The sequence below is a fragment of the Sus scrofa genome, chromosome 3 (assembly GCF_000003025.6).
Source record: "Sus scrofa isolate TJ Tabasco breed Duroc chromosome 3, Sscrofa11.1, whole genome shotgun sequence".
Lineage (NCBI taxonomy): Eukaryota > Metazoa > Chordata > Mammalia > Artiodactyla > Suidae > Sus > Sus scrofa.
The window spans coordinates 4,604,653-4,627,076 of NC_010445.4; the positions used below are offsets into that span (position 1 = coordinate 4,604,653).

Here is a 22,424-nt window from a genome sequence, read left to right on the forward strand (position 1 = left end):
ATACTAGTCGGGTTCACTAACCACTGAGCCACGACAGGAACTCATTTGCATTTTTAAAAAATCGTGGTGATGTCCAAGAGTATTTCATAAGCGGAAGACGGCATAGGTATATCATTCAAATACTATATTTTAAAGCAACTGGAAAATTTCTCATGAATGCTGGTCGGGTTCATTAACCACGAAGCATGACGGGAAGTCCACTAGCTTTCTTTCTGCAATCTGCTACGTAATTTACAATTCCTTCTTCCCTCTAGATAGTCTCACACTTGTCTTTTATTCCTTTAAACAAAGTGAGCATGATGGTTTCAGTCCGACCTTGACAACCGTGACACTGCCAGACTTTCTGAGCCCGTTTCTGTCGCTTGCACCTGCAGGTTCCCACTCTTGGCACCTGGCTCATTGCTCACTGTGTCGCTACCAGGCGGTGTCTCGGACAATCATTTGTGGGCTGAGCCTGGGAGTGTTTGCTCCTGCTGAGGTCACAGCGGGAGGCGCCCGGGGGTAACCAGTAACGGGGGGGGGGGGGGGGTAACCAGTGCTGTTAAGCAGGACAGGAGTGTGTCTGTGTGTCCCTGGTCCTCATGGCTCAGGAACCAGAGGAGGGGTGTGTGCGTGTGCGTGTGCGTGTGTCTGCCCCCTCGTCCTCATGGCTCAGGAACCAGACTTTCCTTTTTTTTGTTTTTTTTTCCAGGCTCTGCCCAGTGCCAGGGCAACCTTCCCTGCCATCTTCTGTTCTTACTGAAGGTGCAGCCCTGGAGGTCCCAGCACAATGCAAAGAGGGTCTCCTAGCAGACCCCCCCACTTTGAACCCTTAATCCTGGAGGTGCTCAGGGCAGAAATGCCTCAGTGCACCTGAGCTGCTCTCCCTCAGCACCTGCCCTGGCCCTTCTTTACAACCTGCCAGCTCATCAGCATATTTCTGTATTTTGTCCAGCATTTTAAATTAAGGCAGAGGGTTGGTCTGAAAAGCCTGGCCGATCACTACGAGCAACAGAAGCTCTAAAATCCACTTAAAAAAATTGACTTTTGGAGTTCCTGTTGTGGCTCAGTGGTTAACAAATCCGACTAGGAACCATGAGGTTGTGGGATCAATCCCTGGCCTTGTTCACTGGGTTAGGATCCAGCGTTGCTGTGAGCTGTGGTGTAGATTGAAGACGCAGCTTGGATCCCGAGTTGCTGTGGCTGTGGTGTAGGCCGGCAGCTACAGCTCTAATTAGACCCCTAGTCTGGGAACCTCCATATACCGCGGGTGCAGCCCCAGAAAAGATAAAAAAAAAAATTGACTTTTAATTAGATAAGTAACATGTGAATATACCAGCCTTATAAAAACATAAAATAGATGCAATGTTGGCTAGTACATAATACCAGACGCAGGCTTCTCTTGCCTAAGTCAGGGGCTGACTCAAGTCCTTCATTATGACTCAGAATATTTTTAAAATTAAGAATTAAAATAACCAAATGGAGACTTTCAAACTGTACAGGCAAGGCAAGGTCTCCTTGGACTGTCAGCCCACTTGCAGGACCCTCCCCAGAGGTCTCCACTGTCTTCAGCTTGGTGTCTATCATCTTCTAATGCATTTACATACACAGCCGTGGGTATATGTACCGGTGGGAAAGCTGTAGCATCATCTTGTCTGAGTTTTTATTTTTTTGTCTTTCTGCCTTTTCTAGGGCCGCTCCTGTGGCACATGGAGGTTCCCAGGCGAGGGGTCGAATCGGAGCTGTAGCTGCCGGCCTACGCCACAGCCACAGCCATGCAGGGTCTGAGTCCCGTCTGCAACCCACACCCCAGCTCCACAATGGGAACTCTTTGTCTGAGCTTTTACATTGTACCTGTGTGGCATGAGGTACTACCCTTTTTTCTTTTGGCCGCACCTGCAGCATGTAGAAATTCCTGGGCCAGGGATCGAACCCGTGCCACAGCGGGAGCCATGCCAGATCTCTAACCCGCTGTGCCACAAGGAAGTTCCGAGGCGCTACACCCCTCATAATGGTACCCAAGCTTTGACTGAGCAAAGCTTCTGGAGGATCTTTCCATGTCCGGAGCCCAACAGGCAGAAAAGGAAATCTGGTTAGTGAGTATGGTAAGGACAGCCCAAGCGGTGCTGTAGGGCTTCGTGGGGAGAAGCACCTGTTAATATAACACATGGAAAAGCACACACACCCATGTAACCAGCCTCGTCCAAGTCACGACCCACCCTCCACCACCATCTTCATTTTGAACAGCATAGACTCTTTTCCCAACGTGGTTTTTATTTTTATTTATTTGTATTTATTTATTTATTTTTGTCTTTTTGCCTTTTCTAGGGCTGCTCCTGAGGCATATGGAGGTTCCCAGGCTAGGGGTCCAATTAGAGCCAGAGCCAGAGCCACAGCCACAGCCACAACCACGCTATATCCGAGCCGCGTCTGCGACGCACACCACAGCTCACAGCAATGCCGCATCCTTAACCCACTGAGTGAGGCCAGGGATCGAACCCGCAACCTCATGGCTCCCAGTCGGATTCGCTAACCACTGTGCCATGACGGGAACTCCCCAACATGGTTTTTAAATTAAGAAAATACAACCTTAAAAATCATACTTCCATCTTCCCCGAAAACTCAGAAGGCCTGGCAACATTCATTGTCATTAAGCCATGGTGAAGACCAGCTCTGGATGTTCTCAGAACCCAGCCTAGCACAGAACTCAGGCCTCACTGGCGTCTAATTCTGGAAGCTTCACCCACTGACGTCACCCACCTGTTCCTAGAGACGTTGCGTTTACAAGTCCTAGTTGGTCAGTCCTCGACTGATGGCTATTCAAGCTATTGTAGACTTTCCTTATCAAAAAATATAACACATCAGCAGAAACAAATCTGACGAGCATCCATGAAGATGCAGGATCGAGCCCTGGTCTCACTCAGTGGGTTAAGGATCTGGCATTGCCGTGAGCTGTGGTGAAGGTCGCAGACACAGCTTGGATCTGGCATTGCTGTGGCTGTGGTGTAGGCAGGTAGCTACAGCGATTCGACCCCTACCCTGGAAAACCTCCATATGCCGCAGGTGCAGCCCTAAAAAGACCGAAAAAGAAAAAAGAAAAAATACGACACACAGCATTTTCATATACGTGTGTACACGTATGTGTCTATCTATCTCTGTCTCTGAGGGAATCACAAATCTACGTTCACACAAACCTTGTAAACAAACATTCATAGCAGCAATATTCAGAAGAGCCAAAGGGTTCATCTGTCTTATCAACTAATAAATGGATGAACAAAATGTGGTCCATCCATCTCCTGGAACACTACCTGGCCCTCAAAACGCATGAAGAACGGATGCTTTACAAGGTGGATGAAGCTCGTACACATGATGCGAATTGAAACAAGCCAGTCACAAAAGGGCATAGAACGGTATGACTCCATTTAAAGGAAATGCCCAGAAAAGGCAAATCCATAGAGAGACCAAGTAGACGAGCGGACGCCAGCGGCTAGGAGGAGGCGGGGTTGGTGACCAGCAATGGGGACAGGCTTCTTTGGGGGGTGGTGAAGTGTCCTGAGATAGACAGGGGTGATGGCCCCGCAACTCTGTAAATAAACTGAAAAGCACTGAACTGTACGCTTTCAATGAGTGGACCGGGCATGTGAGCTCTCTCTCCCTGACGCTGTTACTTAAAAAGCAAACAACACAGCCCTGAACAGCCTGCCACACCTCTGTTTCCAGCATCACTGGGTCACAGGGTCGTTTAATCTTCGCATTTCCCCAGAGGGGCTAAACCACACACTGTGACCCGTCTCTCCTAACATCTCTGGGGATCTTTTCCACTCTGTGGATTTGACGGGTAAGTGAAAAAAGGGCATCTCGCTTTGTTTCCCTGGTTACCAGTGTTAAGATCTTTTCATATTTATTGGCCGTTTGTTTGTTTTTGTCTTCTGTGCTTTTAGGCCCACACCTGAGGCATACGGAGCTTCCCAGGCTAGGGGTCGAATTGGAGCTGTAGCCACCGGCCTACACCACAGCCACAGCCACACCAGATCCGAGGTGCGTCTGCCACCTACACCACAGCTCACGGCAAGGTCGGATCCTTAACCCTCTGAGCGAGGCCAGGGATGGAACCTGCAACCTCATGGTTCCTTGTCGGATTCGTTTCCACTGCGCCACGATGGGAACTCCTATATTTTCTCTTCCGTGAATTTTCTGCTCATGTCCTTCATTCATTTTTTTTTTGTTCTCTTTACGGCCACACCTACAGCATATGGAAGTTCCTGCACCAGAGGTGGAATCTGAGCCAGAGCTGCAAGCTACGTCGCAGCAGCAGCAACGCTGGATCCTTAACCCACCGAGTGAGGCCAGGAATCGAAACTGCATCCTCACAGAGACAACGCTGGGTCTGAACCTGCTGAGCCACAATGGGAACTCTTTTCACTCATTTTTAAAATTCAAATGTCTTGATTAATATGTAGTTTTTACACATCCTTGGCAGATACATTTTACTTTATGCACTGCCTCATATTTTCTCATACATCAATTTTTTTTTTTTTTTGTGATCACGCCTGCGGCATGTGGAAGTTCCTGGGCCAGGGATTGAACCCTTGCCACGGCAGCAATGGGAGCCACGGCAGCAACAATGCCAGATCCTTACCCTGCGGGGCCACCAGGGAACTCCCTCTCGATGATGTATTTATTTATTTTTTGCTTTTTAGGGCCGCACCCGTGGCATACAGAGCTTCCCAGGCTAGATTCCCAATCTATAGGAATATAGATTCCCTGAACCACAGCTGCAGCAACACCAGATCCAAGCCACATCTTTGACCTATATACCACAGCTCACAGTAATACCAGATCCTTAACCCACTAAGGCCAGGGATCAAACCCATGTCCTCACGGATACTAGTCGGGTTCGTTACAGTGAGGAGGCCACGATGGGGACTCCCTCATCAATTTTTAACAAATGTAAAACACTTAGCAATTGCCTGGCACATAATCACTAAATAGGAGGTAATCAGGTTTAATAGGTTGACTGAATTGCCCACAGGCTGCTACGCACACCACAAAAGAAGTCTGTGGCTCTACTGGCTTTATCCTCTCGGTTTTTTCCCTTCTTTTTTCCCCTAAATTTGGGCACAAATCACCTTGGGCCTGAGGGAAGCTAAGCACATCTAGCCCTGAACACGGGTGGTGACGGCCACCTTCAGAGACAGAGCCAGGCTCAGAGACCCTCTCTAACCAGGAAGCCACGCGGGAGCTCCCTTTTCACCCTGGGAAACACTTGGTACCAGAGTTAAACACCAAAACCCGGCAGGTGCTCGTCTCCTTGGCTTCGTGGGTGCGTCCCGCCGAGAGGGACGGACGCAGAGACTTGACTTTGGTTCCGGTCCTGACCTCAGTAGATTTAGACATCAACAGGAAACACGAGGATAACGAAATCGAACTCCAAGAAAAGGACATTTCCTGTCTGGTGCGTGGCTCTCAAAAGCCAGTGAAAAACAGATTCCTGACCGGCTTTGCATGCGGGCCGCGGCCCACGGAAGACCTGAGGACACACGTGGTGGTGGCCCTTGACAGGGCAACCGCACATCACACACACACACACACACACACGTTTGGTCTGGTCTTCCAGGTCACAGCCCTCAGCCGGCCACAGGAGGGGAACCCACCCCCAGGTTAAATTCCATCGCAGGCCTTCACGCGCCCTGGCAGCTGTCACCAGCTCTCGCCCCTCTCGCCCAGCCTCGGGGTGCCCAGCGGGTGGTTGCTGATTCTCCTCCCTTCCCCCCCCAAACAAGAAAGTGAGAAAAACTCAAGGGAGACACCCTCCCATCTCGAGCTAGAGAAAACGCCCCAAGCCCGAGCTTTGCTCCTGAGGGAAGAGACCACCCGTACGGAGGCAGACGGACCTGGCAGACAGACCCCCGGAGCCTGCCCGGGGCGGGTCAGCGGCGGGGCTGCGGAAGGAATGGGGAAAGCTGCTTGCCATCCTCGCAGCAGGATCACCGCCGACCGGGAGACCACCAGAGACCACTGAGGCCTGCGGTTACTGAGATTCTGAAACACATTCCAGACAGTCTATAAAACCGTTTAGAAAAAAATTTATTTGAACATACGAAAGGACAATTTAGAGACCCCAATAAAATGGCCGAGTTCCTTTCCTCGGTGACGGGGCAAGGCTCACAGGTTTCCCCGACTGGCACCCGTGCTGTGGGTAAGCTTGTGATGCCAACGCTTCGGCGTGGAGCTCCCGGGCTGTGCAAGTGGCCTGTGTTTATCGGGGCCACAGCCCGTTCGCAGGGAGGGAAGCCAGGCGGGTGGACTGCAGACGCTGCTTCCCCGTCGGTGCCCCGACAGCGCAGGCTCAGAGCGTGTGTCTGCAATGACACACCAGGAGACACACAGGCCCACAGACGCCCGCACGGCTCCGCTGATGGCTGGACGTTTTTCCTTTCATCCATCCCACCTGGACGTTTACGAACGTGGCCGGGTAGCAGGTGCCTGGTTGGCGACGTCGCAGAACTTCTGCCCCAACACAGATCTGCCAGGGAGGAGGGTCGCCTGCCGCGCCCACTCCGAGGCCCTCTTCCCCGGGAAGGCTGCCTCCAAGCCAGGCGAGAAGGCACGGGCCGCTCGGCGGTCCTCGGGTCGGCCTAGCGGATGGGCCTGAATGGAAACGTCATGCCCGAGATGAAGGTGTGCCCGGGGTGTGTGGGCAGGGCGGGGTGGGCGGCGGGGTGGGCTGGCACGGCCCCGTAGCCCAGCGGGGGCGTGTGGATGTGGGGGTAGAAGCCGGGAGGGAGCGCCGCATGGGGCGACTGCTGCACGGGGCCCGAGATCACCAGCTGGAGCAGGCTGCAAACACAGGAGAAGGGTTAGGACACGCCGGATCCACCTGATACGGGGCGTCGGGCGGGCCCTTGGGACCTGGTACTCAGGGAGGCGGGGGAGAGAAGGCTGGCACACCCTGGTGACCCCCCCCCCCCCGGCTCCGCAAGCGCAGGGACAGGTGCCAGATCGGGCACAGGGCAGGAAGCTTTCCAGTCGGGGCAAACTGAGCCCAGGGAAGATGGGGGGTGGCTCCTGGCCAGGCAGCAGCGAGAAAAGGTGACCTGGAGGTGGCAGGAGCAGACTGGGGCCTGGAGAAAGGGGCCAGGCTGGGAAAAGACAGGACCCGCAGGCAACAAGGGGGAGGTCACAGAAGCTCCGGACGCAGCATCAGCGTCCGCGGCACGGCGACTAGGGCAGGTCAGCATCTGATTCAGCCTTAGGTGTCTACACCTCCGAGGGTCGTGACTGAGGCACCCCAGTGAAAATGACAGAAGGCCACACTCCTCAAAGGCATTTTTTTTTTTTCCGTCCTAGGGCTGCACCTGCAGCGTGTGGAAATTCCCAGGCTGGGGTCGAATCAGAACTGCAGCTGCAACACCGGATCTGAGCTGCGTCTGCACCTACGCCACAGCTCATGGCAACGCCTGATCCTTAACCCACTGAGGGAGGGCAGGGATCAAACCCTCGTCCTCACAGACATTCCAGGTCTTCTTTTTTTTTTTTGGTCTTGTTCTAGGCCACACTCGCAGCATGTGGAGATTCCCAGATTCCCAGGATAGGGGACTAATCGGAGCTGTAGCCACCGACCTACACCACAGCCACAGCAACACGGGAACCAAGCTGCCTCTGCGACTTACACCACAGCTCACGGCAACACCAGATCCTTAACCCACTGAGCGAGGCCAAGGACTGAACCCACAACCTCATGGTTCCTAGTCGGATTCGTTACCCACTGCGCCACAACGGGAACTCCCCTCCAGGTCTATTTTAATGACCAAGTCCTAAGTGAATTCCAAGCCATATGAAAGCTGGCATTTCACAGGACCGAGCTATCAAGAATCCTGTACTGGCTTGGACCCACTTTCAGGCCCCCTCCCGTCCCCTCTGCCCCCAGGAGCCTAAGTCCCCTCCCCCCAACCCACCCCCCTTTCGCCCACCCTGTGCCCCCGCCCTCACACTCCTCTCTGAGGTTCAGGACAGGACAGCCTGCCTGCGTCTCCCAGAAGCCTTCCTGCCTCCTGATTTCAATGCCACCTCCAACGCTGGTCCCTTCTGAGACTCCCCAAAGGGTTTCCGCTTATCAGTCTCGTCCTTTCTGGCGCCACTCTCCCCTCCCGGCATGATCCGCGTGTAACTTTCTCACCACCTCTAGCTTCTCCGGACTCAGCCTGAACTTAACCAACGCCGCTGGTTACGCCCCTTCGGGACAGAAGCTCCTCCGCAGCCCGGCCCGCCCCGCTGCTCCCCCGCCCCCTGCTGCGGACGCACTGGCTCCGCCCCCCCAGCCCCACCCAGGGCCACGGCTCTGGCTGGCTTCTGCGTCTCCAGTGTCTGTGCAGGCGGATCTCCCCACATCACCGAGTCCCACCTGCGGGGTCCCATTCATGCCCGCCACTCGCCCCTCGGCCTCCTTTCCCACGCCCTGCACCTGCCCCCTGCACCTGCCCTGCACGGCCGACGACTGCAGCTCCGAGACCGGGTAGGGGCGGGGTGGGACGGCAAGGTCTTTGGCAGAGTGACCTTCACCCTTCCCCGCCTCCAAGTACAGAATCTGGTACCCGGGGCCCCCAGGAGGGGCTCGGGCACAAAACCCAGGCCTGAAGGAAGCTGGCGCCTTTTAGTGGCTCCAAGCTCCTCTGACTCCCTTTTCACTCACGTTGCTATATTTTAACTACTCTGGGTTAAAAAGCTCAATCAAATAAGCAGGCAAACAGGTCTAAGGAGGAAGCGGTGTGCAGGTAAAGTGTAGGGCGTATGTTCATTTGAACCCGCGCCCTGCCAGAGACAGAAGGGGTTTCAGCAAGTGTCCGGTCCAGGCGGGAAGATGATTAACACAAAAGAAACTATCACAAGCCAGAGAAGTATTCCAAGCGGCCTGGGCCACGCTCCCTCCCCAGGTCAGGGCCAGTCCGTCCCGGGGGCGGGGGGGGGGGGGGGGGCAGCACAGGCTCCTGGGGGTGGGGGAGCCCTTGGGGCTGTTAGAACTTCCAGAGGATTCCATGGGGACCCCCAGTTATAAGACTACGACGATAAAGGATTGACACCCTATCACGGTGTTGATGCCCTGAAAGCAGTAAACGTGGGATAAAAGCTGTGCTCCAAGAAGGAAAAGATTATGAAGGGGTCACTGCAGGGAGGGGAGAGGCGCCACTGGCACAAATGATGAGCTCAAGTGCCCGGGGCTTTCTTAGAACCCAGGGGAAAAAAAAGACAGAAAAGGAGCAGCATGGGCTCCCCAGGGCGAGGTGGCCTCTGGACAAGCCATCCACCTTGCTGCCAGAATACCTCAAGGATGACACTCAGTGCCCCCAGGAACCACCTCGCCCCCGACTCCCATCACCTACCCAGAGGCTGCCTCGAGCTGCCCTTCCCCAGAGCCCCACGCTGAGCTCCCGGCTGCAGCTCCTCTGCCGTCAGCCTGGGAGGTAGCATCTGGCCCATTTCTTGGCCTCAAAGGATGCTGTGCTCAGCCTGCCACATCCACCCACACTCCCAGGCCCACAAAGGCTGGTGGGTTGGGCTCCAGGGGCTGGGAGCACACACAGTGCCATGGGCAGGTGGGCTTGCTCACCCTTTGTCCACATGGCCTGCCAACGCCAGCCCTGGAGCCCTGTCCCTGTTAAGCGACGTGACTCTGGAGAAAGAATATCACCCGACTAACTTGGCCATTTCACTCCCGTAAACGCTGCCCATGGGCACGCAGGGCAGGGGGCATGGAGCTCTGCCTTCAGCTGTAAACACTTCCTCACACAGCACCCCCGATCCCTACTTCTGTGGACACACAATGTTCCCACCTGCCAACAGGTCGCCACTAATTTACTGAGCAGCCCGAGGCTACAGGACGGTTAGGTTGCTTCCAGCTTTTTTCTATAATGATACAGCATTTGCAGGAAACATTCGGAGCACAAAGTTATATCGTTTTCGGCTGCTGCTTCTTTTTCTTTTTTTTTGGAGGGGGACACACATATGGAAGTTCCGGGGCCAGGGATCGAATCTCAGCCGCAGCTGCAACGTACATCTCAGCAACGTTGGATTATGAACCCACTGTGCCACAGTGGAAGCTCCCTTTTTCCTTCTTCTCAGACTCAATGAAATTAAGAGAAACTCCTGGAGTGTCCCCTGCGGCCCAGCGGGATTGGCTGCGTCTCTACAGCACCAGGACACAGATCCGACCCTCGGCCGGGCACAGAGGCTTAAAGAATCTGGCACGGGCGCAGCAGGTGGCAACTGTGGCTCAGAGCCTGGCCTGGGATTTCCATGTGCCTCGGAGCGCGGCAGAAAAAAGAAGGAAAACTCCTAAGATACACAAGTATCAGTAAAAGCGACAGCAGCTGACACCACACATCACGTTTTCCAGGCGCCTTCCATCTTTTTACTCCATTCGCTCTCACCCAGGCCTACGCCTGGGGTGGGGAAGGGGCCGGGAGCCCCGAGGCGGGTGCTATTATTTTCCCACTTTTACAGAGAAAACGTGGAGAGCGGGGCATGAGGAACCTGCCCGAGGCCGGGTGGACAGGAAGGAGCAAGGCTGGAATTACCAGAAGTTGTGACCACACAGCCCCGCTTTTTACCGCTACTGTCCCTGCGCCCCCCCCAGTTTATGACAATAACCACCATTTATGGAGAGGGTCCTGTGCGACCCGGATAAAGAGCTTTGCAAGCACGGCCTCGGGGAACCCTCACTGCAACCCTGGGGGACAGGTGACTTGCTGCCCCATCTTACAAGGGGGACCGAGCCTCAGCAACAGGCGAAGAGGTGGCCCCGGCATCACAGCAAACCAGACGGAAGCACGCTCAGAACCCAGTCTGATACCAAGGCGCTGGCCTTGCCGACACGCTGTGCCCAGCGCTGGCTCTCAAGGGTCTCCCTAAGGGCCCTGCAATCGCAATGCCACCAATGACGTGGGTGCACCTCCGTCAGCCCGTCACACCAGCTGACGCAGCGGTGATGGACACCAGGGTTCGCTCCGGCTTCTTCCTGGCCTCCCGGCAAGAGGCCGCTTTTGCCACCTCTTTGATGCCTTCTCTGCTTGGGCGTCCTCTCGCGTGGGTACGCTGTCCTATCCCCCCGCCCCCGCTTCACCGTCAGGTTCTTAGGGGGCCCCCCCATATGCAGAAGCCATAGACCCTGCAAACCAGCTCTCCCCCAGGGAGCCAGGACCAGAGGCCATCCCGCCGGGCACCCCCAACCCCACCCGACGCCGGCCCGGCCAGCAATCCCAAGAGGACACTTACTTGTTATGGGGCAGCCTGGAGCACAAGGTTCTGAGGTCATCTGAAATCAAGGAGACCAGAGTAAGGAGCAGCCTGGAGACGAGGTGAGACGGTCCCTGACGCTCAAGGACCCGGGGAAGATGTGCGCCTCACGCTGCCTCTTCCCAGCATCGTTTAGACACGGGTTCCCTTTTCCTTCAATTTTTGCTTTAACGAACTAGCCGCAAACAGAAGCCATGGCTTAGGGAAGGGGGCCGCTCCGTCGGCAAGGTGCCAGTCGGCTGGGCAAGGGCCCAGAGACAGCAGATCAGACGCCCAAAGCTGAGAGGGAAACCCATCACCAGGGGCCACGGCAGGGGGCCCCAAGCAATGCCTGGGAGCCAACAGTCAAAACGCAACCACAAGTGTGTCATAGCGCCAGCTCATTCTCCTGGAGAGGCGAGCACGGAAATGCAGGAGAACCAAGGAGCCCTTAACACGGGTGAAGGGAATGGTTTATGCACTTACACACGAGCATCTCACTGTATGTAAATTATGCCTCAATTAAAAAAAAAAAAAACTGCACAGAGTTCCCCTCGTAGCTCAGGGGTGAACGAACCTGACTAGCATCCATGAGGACGCGGGTTCGATCCCTGGCCTCGCTCAGTGGGTTAAGGATCCGGCGTTGCCGTGAGCTATGGTGTAGGTCGCAGGTACGGCCCGGATCCCTTGCTGCTGTGGCTGTGGTGTAGACTGGCGGCTACATTCCGATTCAACCCCTAGCCCAGGAACCTCCATGTGCTGCCGGTGTGGCCCTGAAAAGAAAAAAAGACAAAAGACAAAAAAAAAAAAAAAAAGAAAAAAGAAAAGAAAAACCATGCAGTAAAAGAAAAGATTCCAAAGAAGAAGGCTATTAAGCCATTATTATCCACACTCTGGAGGAGCCCCGGGCCTGAGCGAGTGCACCAGGAGGCACCTGCGATCTGGGACTCCCGCCCTCTCCCCGTGCTCACTAAGAGGAAAGATGTCTTAAAAGCAGCAGCAAACAGCATCTGTCCAGGAGCCCCTCTTTTCTTTCCGACAGGTGGTGCTCTCCCCGCCCCCAGGGAGGCCCGCCTGCCGGCCCGGGACCACCCACCTCTTGTGCACAGCAGGGCTCCGGAGGCCATGGCCACCTGCAGAGCTTGTGCCAGCCGGTCCAGGGAGAGCTCGATCTCCTGGGAGGCGTTGAGGGGGTTCAGTTCATCCGCCAATCTGTTGATCTCCTCCACCAGCGGGACCATGTGGTCAAAGAGGATGAGCCCCAGGCGCCCGTACAGGTTCTTCTCGGTCAAGTGCACCTGCAGCATCATGAGGACCTGCAGGACGCTGAGGTGGAGCTTAGAGTACAAGAGGTGGGAGTCTCTGTCCATCCCCGCCGAGTCCTTCGCGACTTTGGCGGGGACGTGGCCGTTGGCTAAGGAGGGCTTCTTCTTCCGTTTATAAGCCAGAGGGGCCTTCACACACCAGCGGATCAATCCAGTGAGCGGGGTGAGCTCCAAAAATCCTATTGGGAGGTTGGCTGCAATTGGCGTGTTCAGAAAAGTGATGAGAATCAACCGCGGGTCCTCAAAAATCCAGGTGACAATCATTTCCAGCAAGTCCAACGGGGGGATGAGCTCATCTGCAAACCGAGAGGCGTCTGGTCAGGAGGGTTTTCAGCTGCGGGGACAGGAGCCGGGCGGCTGGCGGGGAGGGCGCCGGACCTCCCAGCCCACAGCGCTCACCTCTGACACCCGGGTTGCACCCCACTGTCCTCATCTGTTCTCTCTCCTTTCCCAGAACGCCCCCTCCGAGAGGCCGGGGTCCGACTCAGAGTGCGGGCCACGGTGCCAGGACTGCCCGGCCGCAGGAGGGCTTGAAAAATGGTGGTTAAATCAATAATTCCCTAGAACTCCAGTATGCCTTGAGGATCCTATGTTAATTAAATAAAAGTCCATTTTTTTTTTTTGTCTTTTTGTGCAGTACATGGAGGTTCCCAGGCTAGCAGCTGAATCAGAGCTGCAGCTGCCGGCCTACACCAGAGCCACAGCCACGCCAGATCCGAGCCGCGTCTGCCATCTATGCCACAGCTCATGGCAACACGGGATCCTTAACCCACTGAGCGAGGCCAGGGATTAAACCTGAGCCCTCACAGATAACTAGTCAGATTCGTGAACTGCTGAGCCATGACAGGAACTTCCACTTTTTTATTTTATTTTTTTCACGGCCACATCCACAGCACATGGAAGTTCCTGGACCAGGGACTGAGTCCTAAGCCATGACTTAGGCCGAGCTTCGAACTGAGCTGGGACCTATGCCAGATCCTTCGACCCGCTGTGCTGGGCCTGGGGTGGAACCTGTGCCTCTGCAGAGACCCAAGCCACTGCAGTCAGATTCTTAACCCACCGCAGCACAGTGGGAACGCCAAAAGTTTACCTTTTCTGGCTGAAACTACTAGCACACTTGCTTCCCTTGTGAGGAGGTTTTGTCCCTGTGGCTGGGGTCTCCTCCAGGGCATGGTGGCAGCTGTGGTGGCTGCGGGAGCAGCTCAGGGTCCTGTCAACATCTGTCAGCTGCCATGATCCATCCCAGCCCCAAACCTGGAACCTCTGTCTAAGCAAAGCGGGGCCGCCTGTGACCCCTGAGACCGGGCACACTCTATGGCCAGACAGAGAACATTAATGCCAAACATAAACACTGACACGGACTCCGAGTTTACGACGTGCCAGGCACGGGCGAAGCCCTTTACCCAGATTAACTCACTTAACCCTCTAACAACCCGTCTATTACACCAACGAGGAGGAAGGCGAGGCACAGCGATGTTAGGTAATTTCCTCTAGACTCATGGAAAGTGTGCAGCGGGGAGTTCCCGCTGCAGATCAGTGGTAATGAACCCGACTGTACATCCATGAGGATGCAGCTTCAATCCCTGGCCCCACTCAGTGGGCTAAGGATCCAGCGTTGCTGTGGCTGTGGTGTAGGCCAGTGGCTGCAGCAGCTCCGATTAGACCCCTAGCCCTGGAACCTCCATATGCCACGGGTGTGGCCATAAAAGCAAAAAAAAAAAAAAAAAAAAAGAAGGTATGTGGTGGACCCAGATCTGACCCCAGCGGCTGGGCTCTTGGGCACTAGGCTGCACGGCCACCTGGGACCAGCGCACACTGCCCTTAGGCTGGCTGTGTGCCCAGGACTGGGCCCCAGCCTCCCATCTCAGGGCTGTGCACCCCTCGGCTCAGCTCATAAAAGTGCTTAAGGAGGATGGAGCCCCTCTGGGCTGCTGAGGCCCAGAGCCAAACATAAGGGGGGAGGGGGGAGCCCCGAGTCAGGGCAGGGCCCCAGCTGCTCTTTCTCAGGACACACTGGCCTTTCTCCTGAGACCGTTTGGGGCTGAACCACCCCTCTCCCTTCGCTATGAAAGGACAGTGACAGGAGGCAGCAGTTGTCTCTGAGCTTTTCCTGGGAAATTACAGTGGTGACCGTGGCCCCTCGATTCCCCGAGATGTTTCTGTGTGGGCAACGCCCGTCTCAGGCCCACTCCTCTGGCACCCAGCCCCTCCCCGCGCCACACACATCTAAGCTGAGCCTGAGGCAGCGTGTGCACACGTGCTCTGTGTCCACATGTGCTCAAGTCCTCTGCACGATTCGGGCCAGAGAGGGTGCTGCTTCGTTAGGTGAGCTTCTTCCGTCATCATCTTGGGGACACAGACGCCCGAGGCATGTGCTCCTCTCGAAGCCCCAAGAGCAGTGGCAGCGGCCACGCTGACAGTGGACTCAGACCCGCCGTCTGAGCCTCCACTGGGCAGCCAGGGATTTCCGCATCTCCAAACACATCGAGTTGTGTGTACAGACACACACGTGCCGCTGTCTGTATGTCAACCGTACCTCGGGAGAGTGGTGTCAAGACGAAAAAAATAAATCGGTGACATCTCCGACTGGCGACTGACTTAAGAGAAAAACGGCACGTCTCACGTCCATCCCAGCACGGGAGCGGGGTTCTCTGAACAGTACTGCCTTCCCCCAGGTGAGTTAAGCCATTCCCAACGGCAAGACCAATTTCTGTCCTTAACTGATGGCCTGCGAGGGCACCTTCTGCTATAAACTGGGTTTAACGGGATCCTTCCTCCGGGGAAACAAAAGGCCTGAACACAGGTCCCAGCTCTTAGCAGCTCTCAGGAAGCCGGGCCAGACAGCGCGATGCTGCTGCTGCTGCTGCAAAAGGCAAGTATGTGATTCCACGTGGGCACGACACAACTCGAACGATCACGCTACGTCCACGCGAACTTTCTCAGAGAAGAAAAAGGTCTAGCGGCAAGGAAGGGGTTACAGAGGGAAGGCGACTCCAATGTCAGTGGGGTGCTGGTGGGAGACGCTGCTGAGGGCTGAGCTGTCAGACCTGTCGGCCCTCTGAGCCCCTCTGAGCGCAGAGGAGGAACCTGAACTAAAAAGCGGGCTTTGGGTCTGCCCTGCAGGGAGCGCTGCTCGCCAGGGTAAAAGGCCTGTAACTTCCCCACGTGGAAAGCAAGGGCCGCCGCCCCGGGGCCGAGGCTGCACGGGCTGTGGGGGTCACACAAGGACACAGATGTAGAGGGACTCCGTGCTTGTCTGTGTTCCCTGGAACCAACCCCGGGGGAGGAGAGTGGGTGGGAGAGCCCAATGGGTGGGCTCGGAGACCCCTGCCCAATTCAACCAGGGCTGCTCGATTTGTACCCGTTTTCTTTTTGGGGGAGTCTGCAGAAAATATTCTGAGCAGGGGGCTCAGCTGCTGGACAGGCCCAAGGGACATGGGGTCTCCCAACTGAATGTGGCCTCCCGACGACCTCTCCCGGCATCAGGCTAGGGACGTGGCTCAGCAGGAATGAACCAACTAGTATCAATGAGGACATGGGTTCGATCCCTGGCCTCACTCAGTGGGTTAAGAGTCTGGTGTTGCCATGAGCTGTGGTGTAGGTCCCAGATATGGCTGGGATCTGACGTTCTAAGGCCGTGGTGGAGGCCGGCAGCTACCGCTCGGATTCGACCCCTGGCCTGGGAACCGCCATGTGCCATGGGGGCGGCCCTAGAGAAGACAAAAAACAAAACAAAACAAACAGAACAAACATCACCAACAGTGGAACTGACACCGACGACGCCCAAGGTCTCCTGGAGAGAGCAACACACTCGGCCCGGGTAACATTGTTGCCACAAGCGTTTAACCTGAATCTTTCTTCAGGAAACAATCAGACAAACATAAGTGGAAGCACGTTTTGCAAGGTAAACATGAACTCTCAAAATACTTCAAGGTCATAGGGACCTTTTTAAATCTATGCTAGGGACTAAACGACCCAAGTGACTCGACAACCATCGCTGACTGCATCCCAAATTCTCCGGATCCCTCAGGGGGCGGGCGGAAGCCGAGCAGGGAGATATAAGACACACTCAAGGAAATCTGAACACGGGCTAGAGAATTCCGTCAGCAAGTAACCTCTGAGATGTGAAAACGGCATCGTGGCTACGTGGGGAAACGCTCTCGGTCCTAGGAGACACACATTTAAGTACCTGGTGCACGAGACGGGCGACAAACTCAATAGTTCAGGGAAAAATCTTTGTGTGTGCGCCTAAGTGGGGACAGAAAAGGAGGAAAAGGGCAACAGAACACACGGCAAATGGGAAGAGCTGGTGAATCTCGGTGAGAGAGGGGTCTATCAAGGTTTGGTGCAATATTCTTGCAACTCTCCTGAGCTTTTGAAAATTTTCAAAATAAAACGTGAGGGATAAAAAAGCAAGTCTTGGAGTTCCTGTTGTGGTGCGGCGGAAACAAATCCGACTAGGAACCATGAGGTTGCGGGTTCAATCCCTGGCCTTGCTCCGTGGGTTAAGGATCCGGCGTTGCCATGAGCTGTGGTGTAGGTCGCAGACGTGGCTTGGATCTGGTGTTGCTGTGGCTGTGGTGGAGGCCGGCGGCTACAGCTCCAATTACACCCCCAGCCTGAGAACCTCCATACGCCGCAGGTGTGGCCCTAAGAAGAAAAAAAAAAAAGAAGCGAGTCATGTCCAGGGAGAGAGCCACCTCTCTCCCAGCTCCCAGTCCTTTGCTGTCTATCACCTGGACCATTCTGAGTCAGGCACATGGGATTGGCTAAGGAGAGGTCCCTACAGGCAAATTCCAGAAGTCCAGGTGGCCCACCCCTTCAGCTTTCGGCCTGAAATAAGCTACACATTTCAGAGAACAAAACACCCAAGTACCTGCTGGCTGGCAGAAATACACCTGGCAACCACCTGTCTGAAGCTTACCTGACGACAGGTCGTACAGCGCAGTGACTGAAGTTATGAACTGGCAGCAGAAGCGGGGGCTGGCACTGAATATCTGCTTCAGCGTCTGCACGGATCCCGGCACCAGGCAGCAGTAGTCGTCTACCAGGGCCCTGGCCAACCTCACGCAGTAGACCACGGGCGTCCGCTGCAAAGAAGCCACAGTCCACGTAACCACAGGTGTCCTGAGCCGAAGCGACCACCAGGGGTGGGCCGGCTAAAGCCCCCCCCACGCACCACCAAATCCAACCTTCCCCCTGTTTTTCTAATTTTTTATTTATTACTTTTTTTTTCTTTTTATGGCTGCACCTGCGGCATATGGAAGTTCCCAGGCTAGGGGTCGATTCAGAGCTTCAGCTGCCGGGCTACACCACAGCCACAGGAACACTGGATCCGAGTCGTGTCGGCGACCTACACCTCAGCACACAGCAACGCCGGATCCTTAACCCATGGAGCGAGGCCAGGGATCCAACCTGCATCCTCACAGACACTATGTCAGTCTCTTAACCCGCTGAGCCACAATGGGAACTCCTGATAAATAAAGGTTTATGGAAACAGGGCCCCAAGAGTTCCCGTCACGGCTCAGCGGAAGCGAATCTGACTAGTGTCCGTGAGGACGCGGGCTCGACCCCTGGATTTGTTCAGTGGGTCAAGGATCCTTTACTTTGAAGTTTACTTGCGAAAAATCATTCCCGGATTCCAGCAAAGAAAAGACAACTTTCATAATGGTGCCGGCAAGACTCTACAGGTAAAAATTAACAGTTGCTGCACCACTTTGATGGGGTTTAGGAGAGTCTGTGAATTATCATGAGACCTAGAGCAGTACTTTCTCAACTTGGCTCTCAATCTTCTCCCAGGATGGACTCTCTTAGTACTTTTGTTCCTTTTCACGGTTGCACCTGCAACATATGGCAGTTTCTGGGCTAGGAGTCTAATCGGAGCTACAGCCACGGCAAGGCCAGATCCAAGCCATGTCTGTGACCTACACCACGTCTGCGACCTACACCACAGCTCACAGCAATGCTGGATCCTCAACCCACTGAGGGAGGCAAGGGATCGAACCCGCAACCTCCTGGTTCCTAGTCGGATTCGTTAACCCCTGCGCCACGGCGGGAACTCCCCTTAATGCTTTTGATCCCTACAACCCCATCCTCTCCTTGTCCCTTCCTGCTCAGATGGCACTCTGCAGCCACACCTAACACCTGCTCAGGATGGCTAGTTCCGGGGCTGCAGCATGGCCTGCAGGGGAAACTGCAAGGGGGCATCAGGCCAGGCTGTTCATTCAGGCACCAGACCGGAGCCCCCCACCACCTTTCTCAGGAGGAAGCTGCAGCTCCAGATCCCAGTGGGGCAAACCCTGACCCAAACCACAAGTTCCTTTCCCGCTGTTCACATCTGCTTTCACTTTGCCAAAATGCCAGCACAACAGCATCCCAAGAAAGAAAGGGAAGAGGTTCCCACTGTGGCTCAGCAGAAACAAATCTGACTAGCACCCACGAGGTTCGATCCCCGGCCTCGCTCAGTGGGTTAAGGATCCAGAGCTGTCATGAGCTGTGGTGTAGGCCGGAGGCTACGGCTCCGATTCAACCCCTCGCCTGGGATCTTCCACATGCCTTGGGTACGGCGGCCCCCAAAAATAAATAAATTAATTAAATTAAAAATGTTTAAAGTTTGGAGTTCCCGTCGTGGCTCAGTGGTTAACAAATCCGACTAGGAACCATGAGGTTGCGGGTTCGATCCCTGCCCTTGCTCAGTGGGTTAAGGAGCCAGCGTTGCCATGAGCTGTGGTGTAGGTTGCAGAAGCGGCTCGGATTCCGCGTTGCTGTGGCTCTGGCATAGGCCTGTGGCTACAGCTCCGATTCCACCCCTAGCCTGGGAACCTCCATATGCCGCAGGAGCGGCCCTAGAAAAGGCAAAAAGACAAAAAAAAAGAAAAAAAAAAGTTTAAAGTTTAAAAAAGAAAGGGAAAATTATATGATGAATTACAAGATGCTAAACTTGACTTCAGGAGGTTGTTAAAGAACAGAGGTAACCTTTTTCTCCCCCTTGATCATTTTGAATTACTATTGGTTGGAAAAATTAGATTTAGACATCAAAGAGGGAACGCTCAATTGTCGAAACCATTATCTCGACACAGTCAAGAAGGAATTCTTGGGAGGTTCCACTGTGGTGTGTTAAGGACCTGGTGCTGCAGCTGCAGCTTGGATTCAATCCCTGGCCTGGCAAACTCCATATGCTTTGGATTCAGACGGAAAAAAAAAAAAAAAAGCTTTTTTTTTTAAACATTCCTTTTTTAATATTCTTTTCCATCACGGTCTCTCCCAGGAGACTGGATATACCCCCTGTGCTACACAGGGGGACCTTACTGTTGATCCATTCTAAATGTCTAGTTTGTATCCACTAACTCCCAACTCCCCGGCCATCCCACCCTCCTGCCTCCCACCCCTTGGCAACCACAAGTTCCCTTCTCTATGTGTGCAAGTCTGTTTCCGTTTCGTCAATTGGTTTATCTGGGCCATGTTTCAGACTCTACATGTAAGGGGTATCACAGGGAGAAAAATAATCTTGAGGTTAAATACAGCCCACAAGATCAATTCGGATGCCTCAGAAATCAGAATGGGGACAATCAAGCCACAGATTTTACTGATATTTACCTGTCCACTACAAAAAACAATATATATATACATATATAGGTACATGTATATATATGTGTGTGTGTGTGTGTATGTCTATATATGTTTTTATTTCTTTTGCCTACGCCCGCACATAGTATCTGGGCCAGGGATCAAACCTGCGCTATAGCAGGTCGTTCATCTGCTGAGCCACGAGGGATCTCTCGAATAACATTTACATAAACTGAAAAAACCCAAATGATTTCAAGTCCTTGGGAATGAAGCAGGTCTGAGAAACTGAATTAGTAAATTCTGTTAGCTTAGCTGAGGATGATATTAATCAACATTTTCGGTTAATAATTACTGTAAGTGGATTATCCATTTTTCAAAGATTTTCAGTAATGAAAAAGCAAAACATCTTCCAAAAAAACTATCTAATACAAAATCTACTATAAAAGTCCATTTTTCCTTTGATATTTAAAAACACTCTAGAAGCTCTTTTTTTTTTTTTAATCAAAGTATAGTTGATGCAAAAGGTGCCAGTAGAAGGCTCTCATGCCCTCATCCATTAGAAGAGCCATCAGCTTTGTTAATAGCACCCTGAAACAATTCACACGCTTAGTCATCTAACCATAAAAAACAAGCAAACGAGTTCCCGTCATGGCTCAGCAGTAACGAACCCAACAGGACTCCTGAGGACGTGGGTTCAATCCCTGGCCTGCTCAGTGGACTGGGGGTCCAGGGTTGCCATGAGCTGTGGTGTACGTTGCAGACGCAGCTCCAATCCCCAGTTGCTGTGGCTGTGGTGTAGGCCGGCAGCAGTAGCCTGGGAACCTAGCCTGAGAACTTGACCCCTAGCCTGGGAACTTCTATATGCCACAGCTGCAGCCCTATAAGCTAAAAGCAAAACAAACAAACAAGCAATGTCACAATCTGACATATAATGATCCTTAAAAAAAAAAATCCTTTTTTTGAGGCTGCGTGCACAGCTGTTTCCGAAATCCTACCTTATTGTTTTCAACTAAGAAAAATAATTTGTCACTTGTTCTGAAGATGGAGCCTTTTAAAATTCACCTACCATTAAGAAACTACTGTTTTCCCAAGTATGGTGCTCACCTGTGAATATAGGTCTGGGTATCAGCAAACAGGGCAGTGAATCAAGGAGCTAACATGTGGAAATGGCCCCTCTAGAAATCCAATGAAGTTAAAAATCCTGATAGTAAACCCCTCCTCAGAGACCCTCAAGAGAAGAGACTCTATTTCTAGAGAAGTACCTGGAGCCAAGAGGCTGCACACTCCAACACTGGGATTCGACACACAGCCACTGCCATGGAGACCAGTTTTCCCAACAAGCTCATCCTGTTGTCATCGGCTTTGTTCCCTTGGGGGCTGAAAAGGGATGAGAAGATAATCTGCCGGACAGAATCCTTGGTTTGCTCCTGGAAATAATTGCACATGATTTCAAGAAGTTGGAGCTCCTGAAGCGAATTCAATCTCTGCAAAACAAATCCAGGAGAAGCGATGACACATTTAGCCAATCTGTTCACACAGTAAAAACACAAAATACGCTACTTTCCCCCGGGAATTGTTCACCTCTTTGAATCCCGGGTCCCCGGAGTGGAACTCTACTGTTAATCTCAGAGAATGTCACTCTATGTCATTACGCATCATCCTGGGGTGTTTTTTAGATGACCTACTGCGGCTTAAGATTCTCCGTAACAGGTCTTTAAAGTCTCTTCCTTTCAACACCAAAGAGCCATGGCTGTCACACGCCCCGCAAAACGGAGCAAGGCCAAGCGCGAGAACGGAGCCCCTGAGAGCAAGGGAGTGTGTGGTCTGGCCGATGCATGTCACCGGGAGGGGGAAAGGGAGCCGGGGTTGCTGATCCGGCCGCCCGCCGCACCTTGGGCTGCGCGCCGCGCTCCTTGGGCACCTGGAACACGAACTCCTCGAGCAGCTCCACGGGGCCCTTGTCCACGATGGGCAGCGGCGCGCTCTGCAGCTGGCTGCTAAAGTAGATGTCCAGGTGGTACAGCACCTCCTTGGCGGCGCTGAGCGCGTCGCGGCGCAGCAGCGAGTGACGGATGTCGCTCATGGTGCGGCCGCGGCGGCCCGGGGCGCCGGGAGCGCGTCGGGACTTCCGCCCCGGGCCCCGCGGTCGCGCCCGCCGCTGCGGAGACAAAGAGGTCGCGACCCGGACTCCGCCCGCCGACCCCGTGCCTGGGCCGCGGCGCCCGCCCGCCCGCCGCCACCCGCTCGGGCTTGCTCAGGGGGCCATCGCCGGCGCCGGCGGCC

The 22,424-nt window shown here is 54.1% G+C and overlaps 1 protein-coding gene across 2 annotated transcripts; it reads right to left on the bottom strand.

Annotated features, from left to right (window-relative positions):
* C3H7orf26 (chromosome 3 C7orf26 homolog) lies at positions 6,049 to 22,321 on the bottom strand. 2 transcript variants are annotated; one of them, XM_021086074.1, is made up of 6 exons: positions 21,723 to 22,003; positions 21,404 to 21,625; positions 17,500 to 17,665; positions 12,347 to 12,871; positions 11,251 to 11,290; positions 6,049 to 6,819 (listed from the first exon to the last, which is right to left on the bottom strand). In XM_021086074.1, exons 2-6 carry the CDS (start codon positions 21,584 to 21,586, stop codon positions 6,618 to 6,620), a joined length of 1,116 nt encoding a protein of 371 aa, XP_020941733.1. In that variant the 5' UTR covers positions 21,587 to 21,625; positions 21,723 to 22,003; the 3' UTR covers positions 6,049 to 6,617. The 2 variants fall into 2 exon arrangements, with proteins under 2 accessions (XP_020941733.1, XP_020941732.1); XM_021086073.1 differs by lacking the exon at positions 21,723 to 22,003 and adding an exon at positions 22,033 to 22,321 and having other exon boundaries at positions 6,050 to 6,819.

Coding starts and splice junctions, on each gene's coding strand:
- C3H7orf26 (XM_021086073.1), bottom strand. CDS start 22,224: ATGAGCGACATCCGTCACTCGCTGCTGCGCCGCGACGCGCTCAGCGCC. Junction 17,666..21,403: donor GTGCAGCCTCTTGGCTCCAG/GTACTTCTCTAG, acceptor GCTTCTTTGCAG/CGGACGCCCGTGGTCTACTG. Junction 6,820..11,250: donor TCCAGGCTGCCCCATAACAA/GTAAGTGTCCTC, acceptor CTGTGTTTGCAG/CCTGCTCCAGCTGGTGATCT.